Here is a 12,620-nt window from a genome sequence, read left to right as displayed (position 1 = left end):
GAGGAATTACATATTTATTTACAAAAACATTTAGTGGTTATTTTAGAAGCATTAAAACATACAGCAACAGTCATTTTCGGCCATGTTCACAGTAAAAGCATAACATCAGCAATTGATGTAGAAGTTAATAAAAATCACAACTCAAAACTACTCATTTAAATGACATCAGCATCATTGTAAATAACAGAGAAGGTCAGTTTAAGTGCCAAGTGTTTCCCTCCATTGAAGTACTTTTTGAGGTCTGTTTAGCTGAGAAACATGATTTCTGCCAGTTTCAGTCATGAATCCTTTAAAGATCTACAATATCCTTTGACTTGTAGCAAAATTATTTTCTCCAACATTGCGAAACATGAATAAAAGCACATCCAAGATCCCTGGGAGCGACCGAACAAGTAATACAGAGACTGATTTTATTGGCAGTGAGAGCTAACATAAGACTGGGGAAATGGTCATGTGACTGATTTAAAGTAGAGATGCTACAATACTACAAGAGATCATTCACATATAATCAAATGTTTAAGGAAGAAATGTATGAAATGTAGTTTTACCTCAGTCCTTAAATGATCTGAGACCATTATTCATGTGATATATATATATATAAATATGAATTAGATTTGTGACTAGGTGCTTCTCACAAAATCTATAAAGATCATGTCCAGGTCATATTTCACCCCAAAAGAGATCAATTGTATTTTCTAAATTACAACAACACAATATGTGTATATATATATATATATATCAGTCCATCAGTAGTGGTGGGAATCGAATCTAATGAAAATAAATAGAATTACAAAAGAAAAAGTTCAAGATGCATCAAGCATACAGCAATGAGACATTGGAGGGTAATTTGTTTAATCATGAAGAAAATAGTACAAAAACAATGCAAATCATCTAAATCGTCTATCATTTCTTTTCTCTCTTCTTCTGATGTGAAATATGACCCAGACATTTTTTGTGAGGTTTATGAGAAAACATGGAAAATTAGCATCTGGTTCTAGTACTAATCAAACAATCTGCCCTTCAAAAGCAATGAAATGTGATAAACCTGACAAAAATTTGGCTTCTAGTACAAATGATGTATGAACAACTGCCACTCGAGCATCTAATGAAAAGCATATTAGTGAAGGTTATGGTTTAGGATTCTGTCACGGGAGAGAGTTGGTTTGGTTCAAATATCGGTAGAGGACGGGAACGACCGTACGCCTGAAGAGCTGAATACATTCAGATTGTTCATGTTAGGCTCTGAATCGCAGAGCTTTAATGAAGAACTGCTGTTTTCCCTTTATACGCCCACCTGTGGTGGTCTGTGAGGCACGTGGCGTGATGGGTGGATTGGCATGTTTAGCTGTGGGTCAGTGCTGGATGGATTTAATGACCCACTCTGCACTGGGGTTGAGCTCCAGGAGAGCTTTGATGTACGTCTCTTCATCCAGACATCTCTCCTCTAGACAAACACACAAGCACACAGATGTCAGATGCGAGTACTAGAGTGCTGCTTCTGCCCGGGCTTCTCTTCAGGATCCAGGTTAAGAAATGTTTAAACTAAGAATTAAAAAATAAAGATAAACTCTAAGAATGTGCCGAGGATGTTGTCGGATTGTATGGCGGGTCTTGCAGACAATTTGCTGATCAACTAAATGAAAAGCACCTCAGAAGATAAAGCGGTCTGCTGCATTCATCTGTGTGCCCTGTGTATCGCTGCTCTAATATGTGCTGATGCCAGAGATAAAAAACAAGCTGCCTATTTAACTAGTTTTTAGTTGAATTTTGAATTCAGCAAAAAGTCCCATCATGCATATTCATAATGATCATTGTTTACATTATGATGCCACTTCAGAGTACTTGTGCACATTCCTACTAATAGTCATATGCATTATACGTTCCTCCTAGATTGTAATGTTTAATATTTTAAACTAACCAATACGTTAAGTAAACATCTTTGACCTTTGAGAACTGAAGCCAAGCTGGAGGTTATCCTAACTAAAGAGGTTATTTATGATGATTTTTAAGAACAATTCTTCTTAAAGTCTCCCTGTGGAGAAAATCAAGTTTTTAAATGTTGTTTATATGTCTCTGTGGTGTTTTTAATATGCTTTAAGTCAAACCACGTGTAAATTCAAAAGTCGACAGCATTGCTGAGTATTTTCTGTTTAAAACTGCAGTGAACCAAAGACAGTCTCAAAAACACGGTTTGAAATCGCTGGTGTTTCTGACGTCACAAACTACCTTGTAACCAATCAGATCAACGTGATCGTCAACGAGTGGATCTCTGAGTGAGTGAGTGGAGGCGGGGCTTATTTGGATATTCATAGAACCGCGGATAGTACCAAATGAAGCAATGGTGTAAAGCTACAATCAAGATATTTTAAGGAATGGAGAATATTTTTTCAAGGAAAAAACTTTTAATATTTCATTTTGGTGATCAAAGATCCAATTATTGACTACAGGGGGACTTTAAGTTTTGTCTATTAAGAAAAGTTTTGGGGACTACAAATATTTATAACTCTACGTTGAAAAACAGCAGTAAGAAAGTATTTTATTCTTAAGAATGTTTCGTGAATCCGGCCCCTGGTTTTACATCAGACACCAAGTTGCCAAAACTGTTTATAACAAAAAAAAAAGTCTGTAAAATCAAACTGAAATGTATTAATCTCACCACGAGCTGCATAGATCGCCAATCTGATCAGGGAAGAACAGGTGCTGGTCATACAATTAGAATATCATCAAAAAGTTGATTTATTTCAAGAATTCAACTTAACAGGTGAAACTAATATATTATATAGACTCATTACATGCAAAGTGAGATATTTCAAGCCTTTATTTGTTATAATTTTGATGATTATGGTTTACAGCTTATTGAACCCACAAAATCAAAATCCCAGAAAATTAGAATATTACATGAAATCACACAGTAATTACACAGTATTACCATGGTTATTGAACCAGGTTTTGGTTCTTTTGGCAGTGTGGGCAGGTGCAAATCCTGCTGGAAAATGAAGGAAGCATGAAGTGCTCTGAAGTGTCCTGGTAGACAGCTGCGTTGACTCTGGATTTAATAAAGCACAGTGGACCAAAGTCCTCTTTTCTGATGAGAGAAATTTTGCATCTCATTTGAAAATCAAGGTCCCAGAGTCTGGAGAAAGAATGGAGAGGCACAGAATCCAAGATGCTTGAAGTCCAGTGTGAAGTTTCCACAGTCTGTGTTGGTTTGGGACTGGAGTTGCAAATGAGATGCAAAATTTGCTCTCATCAGAAAAGAGGACTTTGGTCCACTGTGCTTTATTAAATCCAGAGTCAACGCAGCTGTCTACCAGGACACTTCAGAGCACTTCATGCTTCCTTCATTTTCCAGCAGGATTTGCACCTGCCCACACTGCCAAAAGAACCAAAACCTGTTTCAATGACCACGGTATTACTGTGTAATTACTGTGTGATTTCATGTAATATTCTAATTTTGATTTTGTGGGTTTCATAAGCTGTAAGCCATAATCATCAAAATTATAACAAATAAAGGCTTGAAATATCTCACTTTGCATGTAATGAGTCTATATAATATATTAGTTTCACCTGTTAAGTTGAATTTAACTTTTTGATGATATTCTAATTTTATGACCAGCACCTGTATATGTTGATAAGTCTAACTATACGCAGTTGTAATGTTAGCTGCACTTTATGAGTTGCCTTCAGCATTGTGCGACTGTCATGAATGTGAGGCTCATGAGATACTCACTGATGTTTCCTCCCATCTCATAGAGACACAGATCTTCTCTTCTCACAGACAGAACCCTGTAACATAACTCAGTCAGCCTTACTGAGCACAACATCATTCACTGGTGCCTGACGCTGTTTAAAGAGATCTGATGGTGTGTTTGCTCACCTCTCCTGACTGAGGAAGCGTGCCAGGACATCTGAGGCCTTCAAATCCTCCGTCAGCTGCACGGCCATGGACACCATCAAGAACTGAGGGGCCTGAACCCGTATGAAGCCTCCTTCAGCCTGAACACACACACATCTACACTACAGCCAAACATGTACTCCAGTAAAACACACTCGGTCCTGGGACAAGTGTGCAAAAAAAATTATAGAAAATTATATGTTTTTGTTGAGTATCATATTTGATCCATCAGGCTTTTATGGCTCATACAGTCTGATATAGAGAGAATATGGAGGGGGGGGAAAAGCTCAGTTTTATTCAGAGACTCAAACTAAGCAAACATATGCACTTTGCAGCAGATGCTGATATTTAAATGGACAAAAAGAGTAAATTCAGATCTCAATTAATGAGATGTTTATAACAGTTTAGCTGATACTTGCATAAAATGCATATAGATATCAACATCTGCCAATAATATGTGTTAGTAAGATATTTAAATGCCTAGTTTTATGATCAAAGCTCTGTAGTTTTAAATCATAAAATGCAGTTCAATACAGTGAATATTGACAGATGAACAAATAAACCCTCCTCAAAAGCCTGATGATCATATTTTTCTAATAAATGATGTCTGGATGATCAAGTAAACCTCAGTCGCTTCAGTCCAGGTGAAATATTATTAACAAAATCAAAATCAATAACAAAAGTTATTGTTGCATTTCCTTGATAAATGAAAGACATGAAGCTTGAGCTGAAGGAGGACGTATGTACAGTTACACTGAAAGACTTTTACTGGATAAAAGAGTCTGAACTATCAATCAGAGACAGAAGAACTGCAGGAGATCGAGTGACACAGAAAAGTCTTGATCATTTAGAGGCCTTAGAAATATGCATATAAATGATGATACAGTAGTTTTATGTGTACAGAATCAAATCATGTGTCTGTATCTGCAGGATCTATTCGGTGTATAGAATCAACACCGTTTGAGAGCTTTAAATCAAGTTTTTCAGCTTGTCTGTGCAATAATAACCAGACAGTCCCAGCATGCAGTTGTGCTGCGCGTCCACTGGGTGTCAGAGTGGAGCTGTGCGTTTCAGTCGCTCACATTCTCAAACTCTGATTCATTCAGCTGGGTGGGAAACACTGACACACACACACACACACACACACACACAACTGCAGAAGTCTCGCTATACTTCAGTTCAGCGTAACGTCTGCAGTGTGTGTGTGATTTACCTCATTGTTTTTCTCCTGTTTGTCAGAGGCTCTCTCGCGGTCGTAGGCCATCTTCTTCAGGAGTTTTTTAACTGCTCGGTCTCTGTTCATCTTCCTCTGGTTCTCAGTGTTATGCTTGCGCACCTGATTCAGGATGAACTTGGGAATCTGAGACACACACAAAAAAAAAAAACTTGTGATCGTCAAACTTCTGTTAGTCGGACATAAACGTTGAACAAGAACTCGCTCTTCTCACCTTTGCCTTTTAACTTGCTTAGTTGGGGACATTTAATATTCAACAATAATATTGATCTGCTTGTATTGACACCATTATATGAGAACTGAACTAAGCTGGACGATGACATCACGGTTTACTATATATATAAATAAAAATTAACTAAATGAATAACTTTTTTACAACACAAATGAACCATCACTGAACTTAGTTAAGCTGGACTGTGACGCCATTTTCTTCTAGATCTGCTGTACAGCAGAAACAAACTTTGTTGCATTATTTTCCTGTTATCTCTGTAAAGCTGCTTTGAAACAATCCGTGTTGTAAAAAGCGCTATATAAATAAAGGTGACTTGACTTCTTCCACCGACAAGGAAAATGTAATATCTCGAGTCGTTTTGCAAGTCATTTCGCTTCTCAAGTAAATGTATCTTGGTTTTCAGATCTTTTTTTATGTAAAACCAGACGAAAGCATTGTTTGCGGTGCACATCTGTGAGGTGTGACGCACCGTCCAGAGCAGGTTCTGGTAGCGGATGAGCAGCCGGACGATGTTGGCGGTGCCGGTGGCCATGGCGAACTCCTGCTGTTCACTGATCTTACTGCGGAAGCCCTTACACATGAAGATGTTGGGCGCCATCACCACCGCAACGTTGTTCAGGGTCATCTTATTCCTGTCCTTACGGTGGATCACCCGTTGGAAGAACTCCATCAGAGCCTGAAAGACAGTCCAATCAGGTTCAGTCCGGTGAGGTGCAGTGAATGTGGACTAAAGTCATCCCGGACAGCAACATGGTGTCGGCCAAGATCCGGTACAGGATTGGGCCAGATGTGGGCCGACACTGTGTTGCTGTCTGGGATGTGAGTGTGTGCGGTCGTACCTTGAGCGTGTCTCTGTTGGGCTCTGGCAGCAGGAGCACCAGCAGATTGAGCGCCTGTAGCTGCTGCTTCTTAGTGGGCAGCTCTGCTCACAACAGACACAATCACAACCATCAGTTACACACATACAGCACACATCATACACCACACAAACTTAAAGACCCCGATACACTAACAGCAAAGTTCTTTCTGCTTACGGGTTAAAGTACGTTAAAAATACCTTTCAGCGATATACTGTTATTGAACATGCTGATGCCGCCCACATTTAGATCAATATGTAAATATGTGCTGCGCGCTTTCCTCTCAATAACAAGAACAAGTTTTTTACCTCAATCACAAGTTTGTCACAAGCCAGCGGTGAGAAAATAGAAGTTCAGAAAGCATCTGATTATTTTTTTGCACCAGCTCTGTGATTCAGCGCTCCAGTCACGTCATGTTTATTTATACAGCACTTTATACTATAGATTGCTGTAAAGCAGCAGTTTTACTGTATTAAACATGAGAAACAGTGTCAGTGTCGCTTTCAATTACAGCTTCAGTTTCTACTATAAAGCGGTTCTCCAGTGTGTTCATGTTTTTACTTGCGTCTGAACAGAAGAAATGAGCCGAAGAAGATTTACACCTCAAAGAGGGCGGAGCCTCAGAGCCACGCCCACATATTACATCATCATCGCCACAGACCAATGGGAGTTCAAAGGCGTTTACCAACCGAAGCGTAATTTACAGAACGTTCACTTTGGCAAGCTGTTTTGAACGAGCTTTATTTTGGCAAGGTTTTATTTGAAATGATGTCACGCCAGTTTGTTCTTCAAGTTCGTCTGAAGTATATCGGGGACTTAAGATCAGACAGAACGCATTTTGTAGGTTTGAAAACGCGAGGCGCACAGCACTGCCTTTTTTTTTTTTATAAAAGAGCAGTGCGCTGCGGGTTTTTTTTCCATTTATAAAAGAGCAGTGCGCTGCGTTTTTTTTATGTTGCTAGGCAACCACCGAATCAGCTGTCCTGGCTGTCAGTCTAATCAAGGATTATAGCTCCAGCACTCTTCGGTTTGCCGTTAAGTAAACTGTCATATTAGCGTTTTATTAGCTGCAGTTTGTGAAGTCATACAGCTCTGGGTAACCCGCGACAGCCACCGTAAGTTTCTCCTCCATCACTGCAGTGTCCTGATGATGTTCAAAGCAACTGTAAACTTTCGTCACTAAAACTTTTCCATTAATTCGACTGGACATTGGGGGGAAAAAACATGATGACGTCAGGCGCTTTTCTACTCAAGAGTTGATTTTTTTTTTCAACTTCACCCACTCAGAGCGCTCCTACAAAAACGTGAAGTGCAGCAGGCGGTTAAAACATGAGGCGCCCAAAACACTTAAAACAATTTTAAAAAGGCGCCTCTCACTGCAAAAAACGTGTTCTGTGTGATCGGGGCAGTATAATGACCTTTTCACAAGATGTAAAATAAGTCTCTGATGTCCCCAGAGTGTGTATGTGAAGTTTTAGCTCACAATACCCTACAGATATTTTTAAAAAGCATGTTAAAATTGTCACTTTTTAACATGGTGAGCAAAAACGAGCCGTTTATGTGTCCCTTTAAATACAAATGAGCTGCTGCTCCAGACACAGAGGGGCGGAGTTACAAGAGCTGGTGTCCTTTTCCCTCACACAGACACTGAAAACTTTTATGTTCAAACTGGAGTCGGACAATGATGGAGAGACTCAAGAAGAAGTGACAGCATGTAGAAGCAAGAGGACATTTCTGAATGGTTAGTTGATGAATTTATGAAGCTAATATGGAGTTAACTATCGTTTGTTGTAGGCCTTAAAAAGCAATTTATTTCAAATAAAATCTTTCCCTTTGTAACTTTGCAGATGTTGTTTATGCTCAACCAGCAACATTACACACTAACTGAAGTTAGAAAAGTGAAATCATAATCAACCACCCCTTTAAGCTTCACTGTACAAAGTCATGCTGCATTACGGCCTTCAAGCCACACACAGCCGATGCGTCTGAGCCGTGGTCCGGTCACTTACTCAGCACAGAGACGAAGGCGTTGAAGTATTCGACGGTCAGCAGGGGATACGGCAGTTCCCGGATGAACAGCTTCAGGAGACTCGCCGCGTCATGCTGTTTCAGGCTCTCCCACGGAAACATGCCTTCATAAAACTTGTGTTCCAGTTCCTGACAGACTGCCTGGGAAACACACGCCAGCAAATGTTACCACCATGCAATGACTACAGAAATAACACAGAAAACACAGAAATAACACTTACCTTCACTCTGGTAGCGGCTCCAGGTATCCGGAGAACTCCCTCCGTGTCCAAACCCTGCTCCTCGATGTGAGAGATCAGCTGAAAAACACCAGTTTAAAGTCATTCTCCCTGCTCTGAAGCTCAAACTCACATTCAGCCTCACGGACTTCGGTTCAGTGCTATTATAAACCCGCCGATCACATACAGTATGTGGACTAGCGTTCAAAGGTTTGGTCTCTTCTGCTCGCAATGCTTGCTTTATTTGATTAAACATACAGTCAAATTTGTGAAATATTATACCAATTTAAAATATATTTTTTCTATGTGAATATATAATAAAGTGTAATTTATTCCTGTGATCAAAGCTGAATTTTCAGCATCATTACTCCAGTCTTCAGTGTCACATGATCATTCAGAAATCATACAATTTGATGCATCCTTGATGAATAAAAGTATTAATTTACTTTAAAAAAAAAAGGGTACTGACCCCAGACTTCTGAACGGTAGCATACATAACACAAACACAGTTCTTATCACATGACAGTGTGTTTCTTTACTTTCCAGGAAAGTTTTAGCGCACTGGTAAAGGGGGTTTTCTAGGGCGTTGTTTACATGTCCACCCTTAGCTCTCTATGGCATCCTGGTCTAGGCAGTTTTAACATTCAGATTTGTTGTATCAAATACAAAACAATGCAGTGTAAATGTGTATGTTTCGGTCACACTTTAATTTAGGGTCCAATTCTCACTATTAACTATGGCTTTTGCCTCAATAAACTCCTAATTACTGCTTATTAATAGTTAGTAAGGTAGTTGTTGTTGGGTGGATGAAGGGATGTAGAATATTGTCATGCAAAATAAGGCATTAATATGTGCTTTATAAGTACTAATAAACAGCCAATATCCTCGTAATATGCATACTAAACTAGTTAAAAGTGAGAATTGGTCCCCAAACTAAAGTGTTACCAGTGTTTCTTATCTCAAGGGATGTCAGGGAGAGTTGTGGTGGTCTGTGAGTTATGAACGGCCCTGGTCTCGGCCAGCGTCCCGGTATAGCTGTGGCTCTGCTCACTTACATTCTGCAGTATGAGAGGCACTTTGGTTCCTGGGATCCTCCGCTGGTCTTGATCCAGGAGCGTAGAGAGAGGAACACCAAACAAACCCGACTCTACGGATGACACAACAAGATTTCTCATTCAGCATGCATAAACATAGCCACTGTGTTAAGACTGGCTTCAGAACTAGTTTGACCAACTAGCAGTTAGACAAGCGATGATCAGAGCTTACTGTTCATATTCAAGTTACACAGAGCAACATTTCTTATGTTTCCTACACACATATCAGAGGCACTGACCTCTCACTTTGACCTTGAGAGCTTTATGGGCCTTCACCTCGATTCCACACGTGTCGAACAGAGCACTCATCTCAATAAGTACCAGTCTGCGCACTTTCTTCATGTCCTCAGCGGAGAGATCGCCTACTTTAGTCTGTCCTGTCTTATCCTGAGACACTCTGAAATCCTGCGCCAGGCCGAAAGAGGAGCAAGAGAGCAAGTGAATGAAGGGATACAGTACAAACATGCAGTCTGGTCTCTAATAATGCCTCGGTCCCTCATTTAGTGGGAACATCGCTTTATCATCCATCCAAGACGACACATGATTTGAGGAATCATTAATTCACTTCAGAATTATAATTTCCTGATCATTTACTCTCCCCCACGTCATACAAGATGTTCATGTCTTTCTTTCTTCAGTGGAAAATAAATGAAGGTTTTTGAGGAAAACATTCCAGGATGTTTCTCCATATAGTGACTTCAATGGGGTCCAACAGGTCAACTCGTTGGACCCCATTGAAGTTAGCCTGGCTCCGCCATCCTACGTACCTCCGCTCAATTTTCATTTTCCTTCAGAACTACGTCTAGGATTGTGGTATATTCTTGGGTTTTCTGCAGTAAATTTTTTACCGGTCCAATCAGCGAACAGAGGGAGTGGCTAAGAACGATGACGTTTAGGTCATGCGCTAGTTTGAGTCGTCATACGTCACGACCAAACGTTAGCGATTGGTTATGGCAGATCAAGAGTGACTCTGGGCAGATCCAATAGTTTTAAACTTCAACAGAGTACCCGCCTTCAAGAAAGTTAACGCTTGTCAATGGAGAGAGGCCAGACTCTATGTACAAATGAAATGTACGAGAGTCTGGTAGAACCAGGCTACATTGAAGTCAGTATATGGAGAAACATCCTGGAATGTTTTCCTCAAAAACCTTAATTTCTTCTCGACTGAAGAAAGAAAGACATGAACATCTTGGATGACGTGGGGGAGAGTAAATTATCAGGGAATTTTAATTCTGGAATTCCATTAATACTGTGTTAGAGTTCAGATTGTAGAACTAAATCTAACAGTAATAGTGATTTTTGAAAAGGGAAGAGAGCAGGACGCAGTTCCACAGACTGACCAGGAGAGGTCACTTTCACTAAATAAGAGCACAGATGCACATGAGTGGCTTTACATCTTTAATTTGACATTTTTGCAATCTAAAAATATAATATATAAACCATATCCTCAAGCAACCAGTCAGAGTGAGTTGCACTGGTCCAGTACACACACACACACACGACTGCGCTTGACTCACGGGTAACCTGTCGTCGGCCTCGCTCTGGGGCTGGGAAACCTTCAACCCCTCTTTGTAGATAAGCGCTTGCTCGGAGAACGACACCTCCAGGTTAATGTCCGTATCGGCGTCAGCATCAGGCCCCGCCCCGTTACCTGACCAAACCACAAACACACAATAACATCTCATGCTGTGTGAAACTATGACAAACATTTATGGGCAAAAACACACGGGTGTCCTTGAGTGACACTTCAGTGATCTCACGTCACTCTTTGCTGATTAAACTAAATCAGGCTAGTCAAAGTCCAGCAATCAAACATGTCATTATTTGGCAGTCGTTGTTTTACCAACTTTACCACAGTCACCTCTGCTCACAAACACACAGACTATAACCGCACGACTCTATGACGATGTCCTGATGGGTTAAAGACGCTATTAACAGATGATGTCTGATTCCAGCAACGCTTCACACCTGTAGTTGTGAAAGAGTGCTGTGTTTAACCCTGCATTATGAGCAAAGCAGTGTCAAAAAAGCAGAGCTAGACCGTCACGGCGAGTTGTTTAGCAACAGACAACAACCAATCATTAACTATTAACTAAATAGTGTCTCATGCGCTATTTTAAGTTGGAAAGATATTCACAAGGTCTGCTTAGTTTACGCAGCGATGGGAAACACCTTCAGTGATGACATTATAAAGTTCTAGAAAAACATTTGTCTTCCTTCTACTTGTTGTGGTGTAATTCAGTTGATTTAAGACTCAAGCTGAGTTTTACGTGCAACATTTTTCATAAATCTGAAACAAGTTGTGTCCTCAACTGATGTTAATCATTGTAAATAAGTATATTAATGTACCCAATGTTTACAAATGTAGAGTGTGAAATCTCGAAACCTGACAACCAGGATTGAACCAGGGTAAAGTATGAACTGTAAAACAAGATAGCCCAGCACTAAAAATGACTTTCAAAATTCTCACACGCTTACGAGAAATTACTTTACAACACCTCTGGCATATTTATTTCCACTGGTCTATTGGCAATTACATTCAGGAAAAAATCCTTTATACTCTGCATGTTATCTCTGTATAGGAGTGTATGATTAGACAAATGGTTACGTTTTATATAATGTAAAATGTTTGATTTTAGTTACACTGAACGTTACATTTCTTTAAAGAACAAAATGAATGGATGTTCCAGCATTTTTCTGTGTGTGTTGCTGTCTTTGTCATTTCGACTCACTATGCCTTGAAGTTAAATGTTAAAGGCAGTAATTTTGAGTAATGCCATGAAACACAAGCTTTAACTCATGACACATACCAATTCCTCCCACTTCCAGTTTACTGCTCCCACTTCTGTCTGTGGATTCAGCCTCATCCTGCTTTGAAAAAAGAGAGGGACGAACAACAAGAGAATGAAGCAAACTTAGCATGCGTGGTGTTAATGTTAAAAACAAGCTCGTTCATCAATATATGTGACCCTGGACCACAAAACCAGTCACATGGGCATATTTTATGAAATTGAGATTTATACATCACCTGAAAGCTGAATAAATAAGCTTTCCATTGCTGT

The 12,620-nt window shown here is 39.8% G+C and overlaps 1 protein-coding gene across 5 annotated transcripts in view; it reads right to left on the bottom strand.

The window, feature by feature from the left end:
- The window catches only part of arhgap18 (Rho GTPase activating protein 18), a gene marked incomplete at its 5' end in the record, with an annotated part of 55,201 nt that continues 42,581 nt past the window's right edge, over nt 1–12,620 (bottom strand). For 4 of the 5 annotated variants that reach the window (XM_079584128.1, XM_079584127.1, XM_079584124.1 and 1 more), the window contains 12 exons: nt 1–1,444; nt 3,731–3,786; nt 3,878–3,996; nt 5,109–5,255; nt 5,831–6,037; nt 6,201–6,283; nt 8,228–8,387; nt 8,468–8,545; nt 9,520–9,611; nt 9,798–9,963; nt 11,076–11,209; nt 12,369–12,429. In XM_079584128.1, coding sequence (XP_079440254.1) covers nt 1,353–1,444; nt 3,731–3,786; nt 3,878–3,996; nt 5,109–5,255; nt 5,831–6,037; nt 6,201–6,283; nt 8,228–8,387; nt 8,468–8,545; nt 9,520–9,611; nt 9,798–9,963; nt 11,076–11,209; nt 12,369–12,429 — 1,395 coding nt within the window. In that variant the 3' untranslated portion in view covers nt 1–1,352. The remainder of the gene's footprint in view (nt 1,445–3,730; nt 3,787–3,877; nt 3,997–5,108; nt 5,256–5,830; nt 6,038–6,200; nt 6,284–8,227; nt 8,388–8,467; nt 8,546–9,519; nt 9,612–9,797; nt 9,964–11,075; nt 11,210–12,368; nt 12,430–12,620) is intronic. The other variant, XM_079584125.1, reaches the window with a different exon arrangement.

The sequence above is a fragment of the Phoxinus phoxinus genome (genome assembly GCF_949152265.1).
Source record: "Phoxinus phoxinus genome assembly, chromosome: 16".
NCBI lineage: Eukaryota > Metazoa > Chordata > Actinopteri > Cypriniformes > Leuciscidae > Phoxinus > Phoxinus phoxinus.
This window is presented reverse-complemented; position numbering and strand designations above follow the sequence as displayed.